This window comes from Panulirus ornatus, chromosome 10, assembly GCF_036320965.1.
Source record: "Panulirus ornatus isolate Po-2019 chromosome 10, ASM3632096v1, whole genome shotgun sequence".
Taxonomy (NCBI): Eukaryota; Metazoa; Arthropoda; class Malacostraca; order Decapoda; family Palinuridae; genus Panulirus; species Panulirus ornatus.
Window position 1 is genome coordinate 28,238,012 of NC_092233.1, and position 22,994 is coordinate 28,261,005.

The 22,994-nt window shown below is 42.2% G+C and overlaps 2 protein-coding genes across 9 annotated transcripts in view; one reads left to right on the plus strand and one right to left on the minus strand.

Moving 5' to 3' along the window:
* Positions 1-22,994, plus strand: part of Lrp4 (LDL receptor related protein 4) — a 497,094-nt gene that overhangs the window by 176,434 nt on the left and 297,666 nt on the right. The gene's annotated exons all lie outside the window — the stretch shown is intronic.
* On the minus strand, positions 543-17,296 carry LOC139750855 (uncharacterized). Of its 2 annotated transcripts, none has more exons than XM_071665654.1 (6): positions 16,373-17,296; positions 7,434-7,568; positions 6,851-7,009; positions 5,072-5,145; positions 3,161-3,292; positions 543-2,551 (listed from the first exon to the last, which is right to left on the minus strand). In XM_071665654.1, exons 2-6 carry the CDS (start codon positions 7,510-7,512, stop codon positions 2,498-2,500), a joined length of 498 nt encoding a protein of 165 aa, XP_071521755.1. In that variant the 5' UTR covers positions 7,513-7,568; positions 16,373-17,296; the 3' UTR covers positions 543-2,497. The 2 variants fall into 2 exon arrangements, with proteins under 2 accessions (XP_071521755.1, XP_071521756.1); XM_071665655.1 differs by having other exon boundaries at positions 543-2,548; positions 16,373-17,203.

A 22,994-nucleotide genomic window follows, 5' to 3' on the forward strand; every position in this document is an offset into this window, starting at 1 on the left:
GTTGTGTAGCATCATCATCTCTTGCTCATTTGGCAGACCAGAGAACGTCATCCTCCATGATCGAACGTCAACATCTTGCCACAATGTCACCTAATACCTGATCTTTGTCATCTCCCTGATTCATGGTATATCACCCCACAAGACCTGATGTCACCCCACATGACTTGATACCTCCCCTTTTATTTATTTAATGATTTATTAATGTGTACTTGCTAATGTACTCTGCCAAGACCATCTTCTCCGCCGTTGCTGTGTAGAACACAAGGTAAGATGTGATAAAGGTTCCAGAAGGACTGAAGGTCATCCAGGTAGGATAAGGAAAAGGTAATGACATTATTTTCCAATGTTTGAACTGTTCATACATAGACACCATTATCACAGACTTTATTACTACTACGTGTGTTATGCTGTAATGTAGTTTCTCAGGGCCTTGTTGACATGTAATAAGTTTGATCGATCAAGTATTTTAAAGGCAGTTTTAACGTTTCGTTTTGATCTGGTTTCCAGTTTTTTTTTTTTATAATGCTTTGATGGGGGGGGGGGGGGGGGGTTGACCCTAACTATCAAACAAGTAGTTTACTCGTGATATAAAGTAAGAGAATATCAAAGAATGTAGTCGTAGTTTGTCTGCTACATGTACTGCCGATGGTAGTACACTACATCGTTCTGGCTAACGAATGACTTGACGGATCGTTTAACTGTGCAGATGGCGCCCCATGTCTGTTATTTTAGTGATACCTGGTTCCTCTGTCTCGCCTCGTATGGACAAGGTCCTCGTAAGAGAGTCAGACAAGAGCAGAGTCGTACAGTAATGCTTGGTTACCTGGTGGTGAGATGATGAGCCCATCAGCTTATCACCACCTCAGGCCACCCTCGCTGCACGAAACGTAGACAAGACGACCCAGCTGGCCCCTGGCGCCACTGTCTCGGGATCAGGACGCTCTCACACGCACAGACGTGCTGTCACTTCTCTCCCTAATTACACACAGATTTCAGCTCCTTTGTTTTGCTGTTTCAAAGGTTTTAGTCATGGGCAGAAATCTTCATCGGGGACCAAAAAAGAAATAAGGTGGGAAAGTAGAAAAAGTGGAAATAAGGTGAATGATCTAAGGGTATTTAAGGCGGCTCGTCTACCTTTCGAAAATGGGTGTTGGTAAGAAAGGGCGGGGTAGAAGTCGCCTCCCTTCCTCCTGAACGTATGATCAGTGTTTTTCCTTCAGCCTTGACGTCAGGCTTCCCAAACGTCCTCCTCCTTCCCTGCCGCCCACACCACTACTGGTGGTGTCCAACCTTTGTGTCCAAGGGTTTCTTATCCCATCTGTCTGGAAAAATATTTTTTAAAGATTTTTATTGATTACGGTAAGTGTGTGGAAGAGTATGGTGGGAATGATCAGTTTTGTACCACTTTGCACTACAGTTGGCACCGTTCTAATGGGATCAAATACTGATTTCGTTTTGTATTGGAATATCCGAATTTTGTTGTTGTTATTGACATTACTGCTTCTAGAGCAGGATCCAAGGTTTGCTATGGGGACACATGGCGCTAGAATTTGATCCATTTTGCTTTAGATGATATGATGCTTCCATGTTTTCCTGTCCAGTTTATACCTTTGTTATAGATATTGATGCATTTGTAAAGGAAAATTGTTTTACTTTATCCAGGTAGAAGAGAGGATTTAATCCTTTATTTAGTTATATCCTTCATTCACCTGTTACAAGATAGTCTCTTAATGTAACAGTGTACCAAATCATTTGCTTAATTTTCATGGCGAATCCGATCATTTAACCAGGTGAGCGGAGGATGTAATGCTTTTTACGTGTTGATGTAAATATGCGACAAGTCTCGAGATATTCACTTCATTAAGCCTGAAGTCCACAGAAATATGCAACAAGAAATCTAGTTGAGCTTTTGTAGTAAGCAGATTTGAATGATCTTATCATTTGATATGCATACTCACATATTTTGACTTATTTTTATACATGATATTGAAGGGGGATTGGAAAACACATATGCCTGAAGATATTCACATAAGCGACAGTAACATTGGATGTTATAGTTAATTATATCGTGATTGGAGTGTTACCCACAGAACGCCACGGTCATGACATGATCAACACTTGATTATGATTGAAATGATTACCTCATCACTATGAAGGCACAGACAAGGAAGGTTACTGAAGATTAATTCGTATTGATTGCAGTTTTGATAGTGGCAGGACTGCCGATATATAAGTACAGTTACAGTATTTTTTTTTAAGTAGATTATTCTGAAATCGAGATGAAATGAGCAGTCAGCGAAGCAAGCAGCAACAATTTGGTCGGTCATTCTACTGCACCTAGAGAGTGCAAAGTCTGGATCCTGCAGTAAGATGATGGAGAGATCTAGATGTAACGAAGGTGATGGTGGATGGTAGTGACGGTGGTAGCAAAAGGGGCTTGGGGGAGGTGGGGCACTGAATCTCCCCCGGTCCACAGGAAGCCCGATGCACCTCGTGACTATACGGATTCGACGCATCCCTGGATCACACAGGCGATGAAGGCTGGCAGCTGCTGAGGAAGAGAACTCTTAGTTGAAGCTAATTACTTTTGTGCCTTTATGTGTCTGTGATGGTTTGTCTGATGGTGTCTTGGAGTGGTTATGGCCAGTAGGGTGTTAATGGATGGTTGATTGGAGAGCTGAATTTCTGTGGATGGTTTGTGTTGATCTGTGTATTGGTTGTTAATGGGTTGATGTTTGTCTGTTGATGGTATGTGGATTGTATGATGATGCTGAGTGCCGTTGCCACTTCATATCTCATTGACCTTTACGGATAGCACAGCATAAATTCCCTCCGTCCCTACTCCTCACTGATCGCACCAAAGTGAAAGTAACTAGAACAAAGTGGAAATTTTCCTTGTGATTATCTTGTTTTCGGAAGTCTTGGGATAACATGCTTGTGTGGGATTCATGACGTCTAAGTATACATTATATACAGATGTATACTGTGTATGTGAGTATGTTGGTGTGTATATACGCACGTAAGTTTTTGTGTGGCTTAAGGCCGTGTATTGTAAAAGCTCCTCAGTCTGTGAACGTCTGAGGTTGAATGGGTGCATATAAGTTTGTGTAGACGTGTGTGTGTATGTGGGTCTTGCAATCAGAGTACCGGAGCACCTTACTTGGCTCTTGACGGGGGCGGGGCAGGTGCTGACAGTGTCTAAGAAGGCGTTCTGCTTGGTTGGATCACTGCTGATGACGGTCCTTGCCAACGTCAGGTACAGCGCTGCTTTGTTCACCTCGCCGTTGGTCACCTGGGGGTTGAAGAAGAGAAATGGGTATGCCGGTCGGTCTCTCTCTCTCTCTCTCTCTCTCTCTCTCTCTCTCTCTCTCTCTCTCTCTCTCTCTCTCTCTCTCTCTCTCTGCATTCTTCTTCTGTAATAAATGCATTGTTGTCATAGACATTCCTCGGGTGTAGTGGCCAAATTCCATGAGCAGGAAGATGTATAGGTGAACACTCGTATGGATCAGTGATAGACATCCCTTTGAAACAGAAAAACCATTAGACAGGTGCAAATGGAGAGGTTTCCTTTATTACCCAAGAGCAACAATGAGTCGAAACTTTATAAACAGGACTTTGGACTGAGGTTTGGGCACAAAGAAGACGGATTAGCGAGGTATATGGTCAGTATTTGCAAGGAGGGAGTGCGTGTGATTTGGAAGAGGACAAGAGAAAGCGGTGGGAGGTTAAGAGAAATAAATATACGGGGATTGAAGAAGATAGCTGATTAGAAGACTGGGAGATTATCGACGACACCCGTTAGATTAGGAAATACACAGGTGAATTGGCCACACCCAGCAGATAGGGAAGTACACAGGTAAACTGACCTCAGCTATCAGATAGGAAAGTACACACGTAAACTTGCTACACCCATCAGATAAGGAAATATACAAGTAAACTCTACACCCAACAAAATGAAAATTACACTGGTAAACTCACCACACCCATTAGATAGAGATATACACAGTTAAACTCACCACACCAATCAGTTAGGAAAGCACACAGGTAAACTCACCTCATACATCAGATAGGGAAGTACACAGGTAAACTCAACAAACGTATCATATAGGGATGTACGTGGGTTAAGTTATCAAATCCATCAGATGGAAAGTACATAAGCAAACTTACTACACCCATCAGATTGGAAAGGAAATAGGTAAACTCGCTTCAGATAAGGACATAGACAGTTAAAACCACCACACCTATCAGATAGGGAGATACAAAGGTAAACTCACCACACCCACCAGTTAGGGAAGTATACAAGTATGCTCATTTTACCCGCTAGATAGCAAAGCACACATAGATTCACTACACCCTTGGAATACAGAAGTACAAATGTAAACCCGCCATACCCATCCGATTGGGAAATATACAGGCAAACACCCATCAGATAAGGAAACACACAGGTAAACTGATCACACCCATTAGATAGAGAAGTACACAGGTAAACTCACCACACCCATCAGATAGAGAAGTACACAGATAAGCTTACCACACCTTCAGATAGGGAAGTATATTGGTAAACTCGCCGTGCTCATCAGAAAGGGACATACGCAAGTAAACGCATCACCCATCAAATAGGGAAGTACAGAGGTAAACTCGCGTCAAACATGAGGTAGGAACATACATAGGTATACCACACCCATCAAATAGGGAAGTATACAGGTATACTCACTACACCCATCGGACAGGAAAGCACAGGTAAACTGACTACATCCATTAATTATAGATTTACACTGATAAACTCGCCACACACATCATGTTAAATAAAAGATAAACTCGCCTCACTCAGTAGGGAAGTACACAGGTGAACTCACCACACCCATCAGATAAGGAAATACACAGGTAAACTCGCCATACCCATCAGAATGGAAAGTACACAGATAAACTATCCAGGAAAGTACATACGTAAACTGACCACACCAATTCGATAGGAAAGTACAGAGGTAAACTCAAAACACCCATTAGGTAGGGAGGTACACAGTTAAACTCACCATACTCATCAGATTGAGAAGTAAACAGGTAAACTCACCACACCCATCTGGACCAGGACGCACTGAGGCAGTTGGTCACCATGAACGCCGTTCATTACGTCGAAGAGATCATCTGCGGGAGAGAAGGACAAGTTAGCATCTCCTTATAGATCCTGTGGTGAAGATTGGAATCGAGTCTGACACATTGAGAGTCGGTCTGGATTCAGAGGGACTAGAACAGAGTCGACTCGGGTGGAAGAGGGTTAGGTTACCTGGACGGAACTCCATCGTCTATTGCCTGAAGGAGACGGGTACGAAGTTAGCTTCGTCAGAACCTAGTTGCTTTGAAGGAAGTTATGTGCAGTAGGATGGCATCACCAGAGCTCGGCTGAAAGTGAGCTAGTATACCGTGTGTGGAGATTGAGATAATTTTAAGCTAGCTAAATGTTAGTTAGTCTAGCAACTGTGGGAGACGAGAACCAAGTTAGCTCGGCTGGAAGTAACTTTAAAAGTTGGAGAGTCATCATTTTTCCCCCTACTGAGTTAATGCCTTAGATTTTACCACATAGTTAGAATAAAAATCTTGAAAATAGTTTTCCGTGAAAGTGTTTGAACTCTGAATTCCGTCGCCTCTAGTCCCTAGGCCTGGGACGAGGGGTGGCCGTAGGGTTGTAAGGGTGAGTGAGTCAACTGGGGTGGCATAAAGGCTTAAGTTGGATGATCAATAAAGAAAAAAAAAAATCAGCCATTTTAGATTTGTTTCACATTGTTCTGTCCCTGCAACTACAGTGTAAGTGTTTCCAGTATAGACTTGATGATACGATTAAGAAAAATTGTTGCAAATTGAAGAATGCAAAAATTGGTGACCTCTTAAAGTAAGGTGGACCTTGCCAGTTGTCCTCTTTGTCTCTCCTGAGGTCTACCACTGCTGGACCTTTGGCTTTTACACACACACACACGTACGTTGCCTGGTTACGGTGATTTTTTTAAGTACTTAATTACTTTATGTTCTAAGTTAGGGACAGAGTTCAACTTTTTTGTTCTTCGTTCACTTAGAAACTCACAGGTGGCTGACGTAACTTAGTTATTCTTTCATACTTTATTTTCATATATATTTATCTTTCATACGTGTTCGCTATTTCCCGCTTGAGCGAGGTAATGTCCAGAACTAATGATTGGGCCTTAGAGAATTTAATCCCCATTTGGCTCCATTTGCCTTCATCAGTTCCTTTCTATGGAAAAAAATACAGGAGGGGGATTTCCAGCCCACTTACTCCCACCCCTCTTAGTCGACTTCGACGACAGGCAGGAGTTACGTGGAGAGTATTCTTATCCACAGACCTCAGCGATAACGTACATTGATATGTACCTGAATTTTATGATGCACCTTCCCAGGGATTTTCCTCATAAAAAAACGAAGTCATTTGGAAAACATTTAGAAAAATTTTAAAGGAAATTTAAGCTGATGAGTTTGGAAAGTACAGAACAAATTCAGGTAGATCCCCTGGCGCAGATTACTCGTCTGTTGGTGCAACCCTGAGATCTGTCTTGGACAGGCTGTAAAAACATGAAGGAAGACACAGGAAGGAGAAGACTGACACGAGTCAGGCAAGTGACGCTGAAACAGTTTTGGGGAGGAAGAGGAGAGGGTGTGTCAGATGAGAGGCACTGAATGAGAGTGGACGAATGAAGAGGAAGAGCAGCAACAGTAAGGAAGGAAGCACGAAAGAGGAAGCGACAGAGTAGAGAGGGAGGGGGATGACCGGATGAAACGGAGGAAGATAGTGAGACAGGAGGAAGTAAGAGGTAGTGGGAGAGGCGTGTGAGGGATGACTGACCATTTGTGAGCTGCGTCTGACGCAGGGAGCTGGAGCCCAGCAAGGAGCGGCAGTAACTGAGGTAGCTGAGCATGGTACTCTGCAAGTTATAGACGTTGAGCAGTACAGCACAGCCGTAGGTCTTGGTGTAGCATCGAATCTCCGTGCCGCACAGCTGTTCTGTAGGGGTGACGCCTGGTTAGTAAGGAGAGGAGTGGGGGATGACTTGACGTAATCATGACTTTAAAATCTTGTATATGGAAAGGTCACTTAATGAAGGTTGTCCAGAACTTAAGGTTACTACTAAACAAGGAAACTTTTGAAATGATTACTGACGTAAAAAAAAGTCCAGAAAATGTTCGCACCCTCCATCGTGACACACACACACACACACACACACACACACACTGTAGTGGCCGCATGGGCAGCTCTGGTCATCACCAACTGTAGGGAAAGTGTACTACAACTCTTCTCCTCCCCGAGCGTCTGCTCACGCCAACTGATCAGTAGTAATGGGAGTGTTCCACAGCCATCCATCAGTCATCTCTAACCTACGTTTCTCTACCTGTGTTCCCCCGTTACTGACGACCTTGTAAGAACTCACCGGAGAAGGTCTCGAGCCAGCCTCCGTCAGCCAACTCCAGCAGCACCGCTGACAGTAGCAGGGTCGCCAGCACCCTCATGGCCAGTCACAACCTACGCTTGGGCAGGGAAGTTGTTGCTGCACGTCCTTAGTGTCCTGGGTAAAGAGGGAACACGTGTGGTAAGCGAATCGTGTGTCTGGTGCTGCCTCCTGAGGAAGGTGGTGTTGGTGTTACCTCTTGGAGAAGGACCATTGCCGGACCTTAGGTAGAGCCAACACCGGACCTGAGGTGAGGTGGGGTTGGGAGGGATTTGCCTTTTTCGATTTCTCTAAACTCTCGACAATTTTAAGCTCGATTGTTGTGAACTGTAAGAGCATCTGACCTAAGGGTTACGTGCTTGTGTATTGTCAGAGCAAAGATGGAGAAGTGTTCCACTTACAGGGTAGGTCTGGTCAAGAATGGGTCACCAAGGTGGGTTAGGTGGACAGCCAGTTAACTTCCATTCATCTCTGTCTATGAGTTATGGATTTGCAACGAATTTCCTTGATAGCTCTCTAAGTTCCTTGCTGATTCTTAAGATTCTAGCTGACTTAAAAGTCCCAGATGGCTTTAGGATCCCAGCTGACTCTTAAGATCCCAGCTGACTCTGTCATGGATGACTCTTAAGGTCCCAGCTGAGTCAAAGGTCCCAGCTGTCTCTACGATTCAGGGTGTCAGTAAGACGCCAGCTGACTCTACGATCCTAGCTCACTCTAAGGTCACAGATGACTCTGTTCCTAGCTGAGTCAAAGATCATAACTGTTTCTAAGAATCCAGTTGACTCTTAAGATCTCAACTGACTCTTAAAATCCCAGCTAACTTTCACGTCCCAGCTGAATCTAAGGTCCTAGATGGCTCTGAACTCCCAGCTGACTTTGTCTAAAGATTGTTTTAGGTGTTACAGATTTCTCAGGATTTGTTGGGCATAAAATCTGAGATGGATATTGTTGAATACAGAAGGTGACATGATAACATGTATGATTGATGATGACAGAGGGAAGAACAGCTTGAATGATGGTTGATTACAGATGGTGAGATAAAAATAACGATTGTTGATTACAGAGATGATGATAATGATTGTTGACTACAGAGAATAAAATGAAATTAATGATTATTGATTACAGCAGATGATATAACATTATTGATTGTTGATTATAGAGGATAAGATAGCACTTACTACAGCATTGATTACAGAGGGCAAGATAACATTAATGATTGTTGATTACAGAGGGTAAGATAACATTAATGATAGTTGATTACAGAGGGAAAGATAACATTAATGATTGTTGATTACAGAGGGTAAGATAACATTAATGATTGTTGATTACAGAGGGAAAGATAACATTAATGATAGTTGATTACAGAGGGTAAGATAACATTAATGATAGTTGATTACAGAGGGAAAGATAACATTAATGATTGTTGATTACAGAGGGAAAGATAACATTAATGATTGTTGATTACAGAGGGAAAGATAACATTAATGATTGTTGATTACAGAGGGAAAGATAACATTAATGATAGTTGATTACAGAGGGAAAGATAACATTAATGGTTGTTCAATACAAAGGGTAACACGACACTAATGATAATACAGTGCTTATTTCTTTACGACGTTATGATAAGAGATTCTCCTTGTAATAGTTATGTGAAGAGATGATAGATAATCATCAGTCATGGCTGGCTGTCATTAGGTGGGTATGTAATGACTGGCAGGTTCAGGAAGGAAGGAAGGTCTTGTATATCGATGTCTAGTAATGCTTCCCTTTTTATTTAACTTCGATTAATGGCTATCAAGTATGAATATATCTATCGCTTCCTGTCTGTCTGTCTCTCTATCTATCTGTCCGTGTCTATGTATCTATCTATATATCTATCTATCTATCATCTATATATATATATATATATATATATATATATATATATATATATATATATATATATATATATATATATATATATATTCCTTTGAGTCCACGGGGAAAATGAAACACGAAAAGTTCCCAAGTGCACTTTCGTGTAATGATCGCATCATCAGGGGAGACACAAGAGAGAAATATAACAGTCAGTTGATATACTTCGAAGAGACAAAGCTAGGACGCCATTTGGTGAACATGTGTACCTCTGTTCTGTTCTGTTCTTAACGCTACCTCGCTAATGCGGGAAATGGCGAATAGTATGAAAAAGAAATATATATATATATATATATATATATATATATATATATATATATATATATATATATATATATATATATATATATATATATATATGTAAAGATCACAGTTGAGCGTGTGATCAAGTATGTACCTATATGTCCATGGGGAAAGAAAACACTTTAAGTTCCCAAGTGCACTTTCGTGTAATAATCACATCATTAGGGGAGATACAAGAAATATAATAGTCTGTTGATAAACAACGAAGAGACGTTGCTAGGACGCCATTTGGTAAACAAGTGACTACCCGAATGAAAGTCGGGTGAATTCAAGTCTGGCAATACACGTATCATAAATTTATTATGTGGACAAGAAAGACAACTTCTATCAACAGTAAAGCTATCCAATTTGTATAGACCTTCTCTAATATTCTTGTTACAATTCTTTGTGTATATCATAATAGATGATTCAATGATATTTCTCTTGGTACAGGAGTTAGAGTTAATAACTGAGGTGGCATTACTCCAGTCAGTACAATGATCGTAGTTTGTAACATGATTGACAAGGCGTTTAATTCTTGTCCTGTTACGTTGCTCAAGTGTAACACAAAAGATCCTTACCAGTCTGCCACAGTAAACCTCATCACAATTTGTGTATGGTACTGTATAGATACATCTTGCAGAACTTTCTAGTGAGTTCCTGATTGAGATATTCTTTATAGTATTGTTGTTGCTGAAGGCAACATTTACATTAAAGGATTGAAACAACATGGGAAGTAAAGTAAAATGATCAATAAAGGGAGAACTAAAAGGTTCTTGGTATCAAGGTGAGGTTTAGGTTATCTGATTTCTTTGCCAGCGTAAGGGATTTACCAGTGAAAGATCTAGGATATTTTAACTTGGATCCAATATAATATATCTAATCAAACTACAAATACGTAATGCCCCAAGAAATATAGACTGGAATGGTGATAATATAACTATTATGTTGAGCTGAGTAATAATGGATATATTGCCATATATTGGTAGGTTTTCTGTATATGCTAAACTTGTTTCCATCCCTAAGGGTCATGCCATCTAAGAATGGTAATATACCATTATGGATCATGCAACTCTACAAAGAACCTTGTAGTTCTCCCTTTTAGCAACAATTTTACTTTACTTCCCATGTTACTTATATCCTTTAATGTAAATGTTACCTTCAGCAACAGCAATACTCAAAAGAATGGCTTAATCAGGAACTCGCCAGAAAGTTCAGCAGGATGTATCTATGGAGTATCATGTAGAAACTGATATGTTTTATGTTGGTCAGACTGGTAAGGATCTTTCTCTTAGATTTAAGCAACATAAGTATAGTATAGAACAGGACAAAAATCAAATGCCTTGTTTAATCACGTTAAAGATCATGATCATTGTATTGACTGGAGTAATGCCATGTCGGTTATTAACTCTAACTCCTGTACCACGAGAAATATCATTGAATCTTCTATTCTCATATACACCAAAAATGTAACATTAATATTAGTGAAGTCTATACAAATTGGATAACTTTATTGTTGATAAAATTTGTAAACGGTTCCCTTTCTTGTCCACATAAATCTATGATAAGCACATGTTGCCACACTTGAACACACCCGACCTCTATTCGGGTAGTCACTTGTTTATCAACTGGCGTCCTAGTTACGTCTCTTCGTTGTATATCAACTTGCTGTTATATTTCTTTCATATATCTCCTCTGATGATGTGATCATTACACGAAAATGCACTTTGGAACTTACCGTGTTTCGCTTCCCCGTGGACTTGTAGGAATAGAGTGAATTGGATCGATGTGGTATACCGTGGTTGACGTGCTGTCAGTAGATTGAATCAGGGCATGTGAAGCGTCTGGGGTAAACCATGGAAAGCTGTGTAGGTATGTATATTTGCGTGTGTGGACGTATGTATATACATGTGTATGGGGGTGGGTTGGGCCATTTCTTTCGTCTGTTTCCTTGCGCTACCTCGCAAACGCGGGAGACAGCGACAAAGCAAAAAAAAAAAAAAAAAAAAAAAAAAAATATATATATATATATATATATATATATATATATATATATATATATATATATATTTCTATTATCATATTTATTATACTTAGTCGCTGTCTCCCGCGTTAGCGAGATAGCGCAATGAAACAGACGAAAGAATGGCCCTGCCCATACACATGCATATACTTAAACACCCACACACGCACATATACATACCTATACATTTCAACGCATATATACATATACATGCACAGACATATACATATATACACATGTACATATCCATACTTGCTGCTTTCATCAATTTATTTCGCCACCTCGCCACGCATGAAAATGGCATCCCCCTTCCCTCGCGGGCGCGCGCAAGATAGCGCTAGGAAAAAAACAAAGGCCACATTCGTTCACACTCTGTCACTAGCTGTCATGTATAATGCATCGAAACCACAGCTCCCTTTCCACATCCAGGCCCCACAAAACTTTCCATGGTTTACTCCAGACACTTCACATGCCCTGGTTCAATCCATTGACAGCACGTCGACCCCGGTATACCACATCGTTCCAATTCACTCTATTCCGTGTACGCCTTTCACCCCCCTGTATGTTCAGGCCCCGATCGCTCAAAATCTTTTTCACGCCATCCTTCCACCTTCAATTTGGTCTCCCACTTTTCGTTACCTTCAACTGTGACACATATATCCCAATATATATATATATATATATATATATATATATATATATATATATATATATATATATATATAATATATATATGATTTATAGTGCTGAATTAAGTAATGGGTTTAGGTTATCGAGAGAAAGGAGCTTAGGTCAAAATAAGGTTGGTGGACCGAGAGGAATCCGGTCTTCGAAGGTAACACTCGTCCGAATTACAAATCTCAACACTTGACGCAGACGACGCTGGTTGGCTCTTAAGTTCTTCCTCGTTGCAGCGACCTACTTAGTAGCACACGAACCTCGCCTCGTCTGGCACCACAATCCATAACCATACGTCCAGAGCTTCTCCAAATACTATTTTCTCATTTCTACTCGCATTTTCCTTAATCTAATACGGATTTGGAATTTATTTCATGTTATTTCTGTTCCACACGTCACCCCGTTTCGTTGCATGGTAGAGGAGGCGGAGGAGGTGGCGTGTTTTTATGTAAGCGATGATGCTGTTCAGGAGTGGCAGCCACCAGAAATGGTCGCTCTCGGGTTTCCGGCGTCCGCATCGCTGCTCGCGTTGATTCTCGCCATTGGAGCAGTAAGATGACGGACGTCCTTGAGCAGACCAACAGTCGCACAATATATATATATATATATATATATATATATATATATATATATATATATATATATATATATATATATATATATATATATATAAAGAAAAGAGAAGTATTTCTCTTGAGCCAAGGGAGCTCCCTTTTCTGTTGGGTGGCGGAGCAGTTGTGGAAATGCCATATCCTGGCGTTTCCTACAGTGTGGAGGTCATGAGCGACTGTGAGGTGATGCTTTATGTGTCCTGTCACTTGAGATGGCTGAGACGCGTATTGTGACAGTGACTGTTACGGCCCTCCACTTTACTGGTGAGAGTAACACGTAACAGCCGACTGACTGTCCTCATCTTTGGCCAAGGATAACGCTTGGCGAGCAACTAGTCGTTCTCCGCTGCTCTCCGAGTGTAACGCGTTGACATGCTACTGAAAGTTCGAGTCTCTATACAAGAGGTGACGCGTATCAGCCTACTTAATGTGACTGTTGCTACGCAGGAGTAACGCTTGTGACTGACTTTGTCTCGTCTTACCTCGACTGGACGAAACGTATCGAGTACAGTTGTATTTTTTGTCGATTCAAAACCAAGTTGTATGAGTGTAAGCGGCAGTAAACAACTGTTTTAACTGTTGTAACACAACCTTCTGGCACGGTGGGAAATTTTACTGGTGATCCTCACATTCTTAGCGTTACCACCGTGTCTGTAGCTGCTAGTGGTGTGATAGATTGTTGTTGTTTTTCGTTCATCCTTGGGTTCAGGTAGACTTGGATTTGGTCATTCAGTCTTCTCCTGAGGCCACAAGAAGAAGAATAACGAAGGAGGCAACGACGATGAAGAGATGATTTTCGTCGTAGGTACACATGAGTGAAGGGCTGTATAACGTGTAGGATGTCCAGTGATAGATGTGGTGTTTACGCTCCTGGGAGAGAGAGAGAGAGAGAGAGAGAGAGAGAGAGAGAGAGAGAGAGAGAGAGAGAGAGAGAGAGAGAGTGCTTTTTGTCTTTAAGGGGTGCTGCTAAAACCATCATCTACAGTTTTGCTTTGAAGGCGAGAGTCACAGAAATGGGCAAAGAATTGGAAGTGGAAGAGACGCATCTGAAAAATCCTACGAAAACTTTCCTTAATTTTTGAACTTTGAAACTTTTTTACAAATTAGTTCGTTGTACACACGGTAACAAAATGTATCATCCAGGGTAGGGTCGATGAATTTCTTAACGATCAATACGACTTGTGTTGTCTTAGTGGTTGTGGTAAACGTGAATGTGAAACTGATATCCTGATAATTAGAGTAGCCATACTTTATAGTTATATCCATCGAAAAATGAAATAATTTTATGCCATTTATTACGGTGAGTGACGGGTAATGTCGCAGGCAATTTGTGTATAACATGATCATGAAAACTGGGCTACTCGTGTGAGGCCAGAGCAATGGGCATCTCTCAATGTTTCGTACGTAATGTCATAGTATTTTACCCAAAATTAAGATACTAATGTTTTACCGTATGTACATATAATGAGGTTACAAAGGTAGAGCCTCAGTATTGAACAAAATATTCTTAAAAGATAATACTGGGTTCACATTTTCCCTGGTATTTGATCCTCTTTGTTACAGTGGCTCGTAACTCAGATTTTTTTTTTTTTCAAAGATAGATGTTTTAACTGTTGGATAAACCATTGGCAAGGATGTAAAGAGCAGACACGGACACGCATGCGCAAACACACACACACACACACACACACACACACACACACACACACACACACACACACAGAGGCGTACATTGGCAAGGATGTAAAGAGCAGACACGGACACTCATCCGCAAACACACACACACACACACACACACACACACAGAGACGTACATTGGCAAGGATGTAAGGAGCAGACACGGACACACACACACACACACACACAGAGGCGTACATAGGCACATACAGAGCATTACGGGTGGAAAACCCTCTCCTCGTAACACACGACTAGTAATCATACACCGATGAGTCATTAAGACGGATGTCACGTTCCTGATAACCTGAGAGAGAGAGAGAGAGAGAGAGAGAGAGAGAGAGAGAGAGAGAGAGAGAGAGAGAGAGAGAGAGAGAGAGAGAGAGAGTTTTGACTCTTAAAACACCAGACAAGTGTCTCAAAATGTTACTACTTGGTTTACGTCGTTTGCTGCATTACCCCCCCCCCCCCCCCCCCCTGTGGCGGGGACACCACCTCCCTTCCCTGACCTTATCCCACGACCCCTCCCCCATGACCTGACCATATGCTGGTGGTGTCGTAACTCTTGGAATGACTAGTTTAACTGATCACTGTGTCCCTTTTCCTCTCTCATCCTCTGCCCATATTCTGGCCATACATAAGTAGCTGAGTAGACTACCCGAGAATTACGTTAGAGGCTTTGAATTACATTTTTGATCAAACGGGCGAGCGAAGGCTACAGGTACCATTAGTGGAATGCTGTTAAGTCACACTGGTGCACCAGACCCCCAGCTGGGATCCTGTGGGCTTGGAACATACATATCCCCTGAGTACGTCAGAAACATAAGACGAATTTATATTTTCATTCGAAAGCTCATGCTGGATCTTTTTATTGATGCCCGAGTAAAGCATCAGGGTCGTATTCACGTGTTTTGTATTCATATTTTTGAATATTGCATGTACTGTGCTGCTTGTATCATACTGAGATAAAGAAATGGTATCCTTCCAGGGAAGGAAGAGTATTGATATAAACGTATTTATCACAGCTCATTGACTGAAAGTAAGTACCAATGTATTACGTGGTGATGTAGTTAATATTTCTGGATATCTTGATCACTAGATTATAATGATAATAATAATGAGGATAATAATAATGATAATAATAATTATAATGATAATATTAGTATGATAATGATAATAATGATAATAATGATAATGATAATGATAAGATTATGATAATTATATTATTACTATTATTGTAGATATAAATGTTACACACACACACACACACCCACCAAGTATCATGACCAATGTTCACCTGTTTTAGGCTGTTGCTTTTCACACTTGAGGTCAACTGTAACTGTATCCACTGATTCACCTCCACCCCCCTTCCACCACCACCGCTACCTTCCCTGCTATTCTTAGTATATTTGTTTTGTTTGTGTTTGTGTTTGTATGATGGAGTCTGTTTATATGAGCAGCTTGAAAGATACACATCTGGGCGTCATGCAGGTCATTAGCTGTCTTCTCTCTTGTTTCCTTGTGTGTGTCGCACCAAAACCATCATCATCTGAGCTGGCCTTTCCTTATGTATCGTCCATCTGGTGTGTGTCAGCACCTGACCCATGGCAGCCCAGCCATTTGGTGGTCGACAGTCAGTTAAGGATTTGTAGTTTGAGAAAATGGAGGTTAGGGTTGTTATTGGTGGAGGTTAGGGTTGTTACTGGATATAGTGAGCCCCCAGGGCAATGGAGACTTACCTGAGGTGGCTGGAAGGGTCGGGTAGTTGCAGATGTGGCCGCAGGCGTCGCCACCCGCGCTATATATACTGCCGTTAGCGCCGCCAACATCCTCGGTTACCAGAGAAGAATTATCGCCCGGTAGTTTGTGTCCCTCCAACACCAGACTCCGGGTACGGACACCAAGGCGTCGTACGACAATCCTCAACCCACAATACGGTCAACAGCACCGTATCACTTCGTGTCCATTGATCCTCAAGTCTCTTCTCTGTGTGAAGATGTGAGGGGTTGAAGGTAGCGTAGTCGGGTTGTGGAGGCTTGGCATTCAGTAATGGGGTGCAGGATACTTGGCCAAGGTCAGGGGAGGGAGGCATCGAGGTGTGCACCAGCCACACCCAGGCACACACACGCACGCCCACCCACCCACCCACACACCCGCCTGTGGCCGCTGTTGCTGTCGCCTCCTTGCACCCTCTCCTTCGTCTCCGTTTCGAAATGATATACACGCAGCAGATCAGTAGACGAGATGATGAGCATAAGGTCGAGAACGTAAAGAAATGTGTAATAATACTACAATTTTCGTACTGTGTTGTTCATTTCCTCTGGCGAAGGTGACGAACTTTTCCGGGACAAACTACCTTGGACTTGATGGATGGCGTTAGGGTGGCTGGCGGGTGATGGGTGATGAGGATTGTATATAACGTACGGCTGTTGCTCTGTACCTGACTGTAACTCGTGTTCTTGTATTCCATGATGGTTTAGCTTGTACCCCTTCACTGTTCCTGCTGTACCCCTACTGTACTCGTCCATGTTCCTGCTGTACCCCTTAGTGGCCTTGCTGTACCCCTCACTGGTCCTGTTCTCCCCCTCACTGATCCTGATCTTTCCCGTACTGGTTCTGTCATACCCCTCACTGGTCGTGTTCTACCCCTCTGGTCGTGTTCTACCCCTCACTGGTCGTATTCTACCCCTCACTGGTCGTGTTCTGCCCTTCACTGATCCTGTTCTACCCCTAACTGATCCTGTACTGCCCCTTACTGGTCCTGTTCTACCCCTCACTGATCGTGTTGTACCCCTCACTGGTCATGTTATTCCCCTCACTGGTCGTGTTGTACCCCTCACTGGTTGTGTTGTACCCCTCACTGGTCGTGTTCTACCTCTCACTGGCCCTACTGTGCCCCTCTCACTGCTGCTACTAAACTAGACACACGAACGCGTGACTGCCAGGCTACATACATACATACATACAAAATTAGTTATATTAAGAGGCCTGAGATGAAGAGTGCTGTTAATAGCGTTCATTACAGAAGTGTTGGTATGTGATGAATGATGATTATCGAGGTTTTAGTATCACATAAGTGAAAACTAGAATAAGTACTGTGGTACATGGTGACTCTACGAGGCTTTGATGCTTGGTAGACCTCGCTGTAAAGTTTTATGTAGTTTAATGGCATTCTGTCGTAGGCTGGAACTCTTTCCTTTCTCATTATACTGGTAAAAACAAGTTGTAAAAAGTTTTATAGAACAAAAAACAAAACGTTATTTAGGTCAGTGGCAGTCGGTCAGTTCAGGAATTACTCATGCTGTACTGTATGCCTGGAGGATCGTGGTCAGTGTGAAGATCGCGTGTCTGGAGGTGGAGAAAGCAAAACGTTGAAGGGGAATATCATAACGGGTGTTCTCTGTGGCAGTGCTCCCTGCACGAGATGATGTCCTGCTGGCTTTCAAGGTGATAGTTTGGAGACGACCTGCTGGCCTGGGCGGGTATTACCCGGAGACACGACATATTCCTCCTAGCCCCAGAGGTTAGATCTAACCAGGAGACTGTATACTACTGGAAAGACAGTTGTATAGAGACGCGAGACACCGTGCTGGCCCGGACAGTTATCTAAACCATTCCCGACACAGTCGGCCGAGCGTGATTATCACCCAGGCTATATATGCACGCTGTACAGGAGCTTCATGTTATGAACGTTCTATTATTCCATCGTGAAAGAAACGCTTTAATTTCATTATTTTGTGTTGTTGAGTTGTGCTTCTGCATGGCTTTCATTTGTTGAGGTTTTCGTGGGTTGGTGGTTTGGGCTTCAAGACTGTTGACTACCAAGGTCATTGAGGCCGTTCGAGTCATACCGAAGCATTTTAAAGACTTTATATATATATATATATATATATATATATATATATATATATATATATATATATATATTTTCTTTTTTTTTCTTTTCCAACAATGTTGTATGGTTGCGAGGCGTGGGCTATGGATAGAGTTGTGCGGAGGAGGGTGGACAAAGTATAATAAAAGAAAAAAAAATATATATAAATATATATATATATATATATATATATATATATATATATATATATATATATATATATATATATATATATATCCCTGGGGATAGGGGAGAAAGAATACTTCCCACGTATTCCCTGCGTGTCGTAGAAGGCGACTAAAAGGGGAGGGAGCGGGTGGCTGGAAATCCTCCCCTCGTTTTTTTTTTCTAATTTTCCAAAAGAAGGAACAGAGAATTGGGCCAGGTGAGGGTATTCCCTCAAAGGCCCAGTCCTCTGTTCTTAACGCTACCTCGCTAATGCGGGAAATGGCGAATAGTTTGAAAGAAAGAAAGATATATATATATATATATATATATATATATATATATATATATATATATATATATATATATATATATATATTTTCTTTTTTTTTCTTCTTTTTTTGCCGCTGTCTCCCGCGTTTGCGAGGTAGCGCAAGGAAACAGAGGAAAGAAATGGCCCAACCCACCCCCATACACATGTATATACATACACGTCCACACACGCAAATACACATACCTACACAGCTTTCCATGGTTTACCCCAGACGCTTCACATGCCCTGATTCAATCCACTGACAGCACGTCAACCCTGGTATACCACATCGATCCAGTTCACTCTATTCCTTGCCCGCCTTTCACCCTCCTGCATGTTCAGGCCCCGATCACTCAAAATCCTTTTCACTCCATCTTTCCACCTTCAATTTGGTCTCCCACTTCTCCTCGTTCCCTCCACCTCCGACACATATATCCTCTTGGTCAATCTTTCTCACTCATTCTCTCCATGTGCCCAAACCATTTCGAAACACCATCTTCTGCTCTCTCAACCACGCTCTTTTTATTTCCACACATCTCTCTCACCCTTACATTACTTACTCGATCAAACCACCTCACACCACACATTGTCCTCAAACATCTCATTTCCAGCACATCCACCCTCCTCCGCACAACTCTATCCATAGCCCACGCCTCGCAACCATACAACATTGTTGGAACCACTATTCCTTCAAACATACCCATTTTTGCTTTCCGAGATAATGTTCTCGACTTCCACACATTCTTCAAGGCTCCCAGGATTTTCGCCCCCTCCCCCACCCTATGATTCACTTCCGCTTCCATGGTTCCATCCGCTGCCAGATCCACTCCCAGATATCTAAAACACTACTTCCTCCAGTTTTTCTCCATTCAAACTTACCTCCCAATTGACTTGACCCTCAACCCTACTGTACCTAATAACCTTGCTCTATTTACATTTACTCTTAACTTTCTTCTTTCACACACTTTACCAAACTCAGTCACCAGCTTCTGCAGTTTCTTACATGAATCAGCCACCAGCGCTGTATCATCAGCGAACAACAACTGACTCATATATATATGATTCATATTTGTTATCACCATCTCCCACATCAGCTAGGTAGCGCCAGGAAAAGACAAAAAAGGGTCACATTCGTTCACACTCAGTCTCTAGCTGTCGTGTATAATGCACCGAAACCACAGACCTTTCCATGGTTTACCCCAGACGCTTCACCTGTCCCGGTTCTATCCATTGAGATCACGTCGACCCCGGTATACCACATCATTCCAATTCACTCTATTCCTTGCATGCCTTTCTCCCTCCTGCATAATCAGGCCCCGATCGCTCAAAATCTTTTTTACTTCATCCTTCCACCTCCAATTTGGATTCCTGCTTCTCCTCCTCCCCTCCACCTCTGATGCATATATCCTCTTTGTCAGTCTTTCCTCTCTCATTCTCTCAATGTGCCCAAACTATTTCAGCACACCCTCTTCTGCTCTCTCAACCACTCTCTTTTTATTACCACACGTCTCTTTTACCCTTTCATTACTTACTTGATGAAAGCACCTCACACCACATATTATCCTCAAGCATTTCATTTCCAACACATCCACCCTCCTCCACACAACCATATCTATAGCCCATGCCTCGCAACCATATAACATTGTTGAAACCACTATTCCTTCAAACATACCCATTTTTGCACTCCGAGATAATGTTCTTCCCTTCCACACATTATTCAACGCTCCCAGAACCTTCTCCCCCTCTTCCTCCCTGTGACTCACTTCCGTTTCCATGGATCCATCCGCTGCTAAGTCAACTCAGATATCTAACACACTTAGCTCCCTCCAGTTTTTCTCCGTTCAAACCTACCTCCCAGTTAACTTGTCTCTCAACCCTACCGAACCTAATAACCTTGCTTTTATTCATATTTGCTCTCAACTTTCTTCTTTCACACACTTTGCCAAACTCAGTCACCAACTTCTGCAGTTTCTCACCCGAATCGGCCACCAACGCTGTATCATCAGCGAACAACAACTGACTCGCTTCCCAAGCCCTCTCATCCAGAACATAGTGCATACTTGCCCACTCTTTCTAAAACTCTTGCATTTACTTCCTCAAACAACCCATCCATAACCAAATTTAACAACAATGGGGACATCACGCACCCTTGCCGCAAACTGACCTTTACTTAGAACCAGTCGCTTTCCTCTCTTCCTACTCGCACACATGCCTTACATCCTCGATAAAAACTTTTCACCACTTCTTGCAACTTACCTCCCACACCATATACTCTTAAAATCTTCCACAAAGCATCTCTATCAACCCTATCATATGCCTTCTCCAGATCCATAAATGCTACATATAGATCCATCTGTTTTTGTAAGTATTTCTTCGTGCATTCTTCAAAGCAAACACCTGATCCACACATCGTCTACCACATCTGAAACCACACTGCTCTTCCCCAGTCTGATGCTCTGTACATGCCTTTACTGGCTCAGTCAAAACCCTCAGATGTAATTTCCCAGGAATACTTAACAAACTTGTACCTTTGTAATTTGAACACTCACCTTAATCCCCTTTGCCCTTGTACAATGGTATTATGCATGAATTTCACTGATCCTCAGGCACTTCACAGTGAGCCATACATACATTGAATATCCTTACCAACCAATTAACAACACAGTCACCCCCATTTTTAATATATTCCACTGCAATACCATCCAAACCTGCCGCCTTGCCGGCTTTCGTCTTCCGCAAAGCTTTCACTACCTCTTCTTTGCTTACCCAACCTTTCTTCCTGATCCTCTCTCTTCGCACACCACCCTAACCAAAACACCCTATATCTGCGACTCTGTCATCAAACACATTCAACAAACCTTCAAAATACCCACTCCATCTCCTTCTCACTTCATCACTACTTGATATTACCTTCTTATTTGCCCCCTTCATCGATGTTTCCATTTGTTCTCTTGTCTTATTCACTCCATTCAAATCCTCTTAAAGCATCTCTTTATTCTTCCTAAAATTCAATGGTACTATCTCACCCCAACTCTCATTTGCCTTCTATTTCACCTCTTGTACCTTTCTCTTGACCTCCTGCCTCTTCTTTTATACATTTCCCAGTCATTCGCACTACTTCCCTGCAAAAATCGTCCAAACACCTCTCCCTTCTCTTTCACTAACAATCTTACTTCTTCATCCGACCACTCACTGCCCTTTCTAATCTGCCCCCCCCCCCCCCCCCAACTTTCTCATGCCACATGCATCTCCCCTTACGTCATTCTGCGCTCAATCTCTCCTGGTACTTCCATACACAAGTCTCCTTTCCAAGCTCGCTCACTCTCACCACTTTCTTTGCCCTAACATTCTCTCTTCTTTTCTGAAAACCTCCACAAATCTTCACCTTCGCTTCCACATGATAGTGATCAGACATCCCTCCAGCTGCCCTTCTTAGCACATTAAGATCCAAAAGTCCTTCTTTTACACGCCTATCAATTAACAAGTAATTCAGTAACTCCCTCTGGCCATCTCTCCTAATCACATACGTATGCTTGTGTATATCTCTCTTTTTAAACCAGGTATTCGCAATCGCCTGTCCTTTTTCAGCACACAAATCCACAAACTCTGTACCATTTCCATTTACAACACTGAACACCCCATGTACACCAATTATACCCTCAACTGCCACATTGCTCACCTTTGCATTCAAATCACCCCTATCTATAACCAAGTCTCGTGCGTCAAAGTTGCTGACACACTCACTCATCTGCTCCCAAAACATTTGCCTCTCATGATCTTTCTTTTCATGACCAGGTGCATAGGTACCAATAATCACCCATCTCTCTCTATCTACTTTCAGTTTTACCCATATCAATCTAGAGTTTACTTTCCTACACTCTATCACATACACCCACAACTCCTGCTTCAGGAGTAGTGCTACTCTTTCCTTTGCTCTTGTCCTTTCACCAACCCCTGACTTTACTTCCCAAGACATTCCCAAACCACTCTTCTCCTTTACCCTTGAGCT

What these genes read in the sequence shown, in the direction of transcription:
- LOC139750855 (XM_071665654.1), bottom strand. Translation starts at nt 7,512, where the DNA reads ATGAGGGTGCTGGCGACCCTGCTACTGTCAGCGGTGCTGCTGGAGTTG. An exon ending in CTGGCTCGAGACCTTCTCCG is followed by an intron (nt 7,010 to 7,433) that starts GTGAGTTCTTAC and finishes TCACCCCTACAG; the next exon opens with AACAGCTGTGCGGCACGGAG. An exon ending in TCAGACGCAGCTCACAAATG is followed by an intron (nt 5,146 to 6,850) that starts GTCAGTCATCCC and finishes TCTCTCCCGCAG; the next exon opens with ATGATCTCTTCGACGTAATG.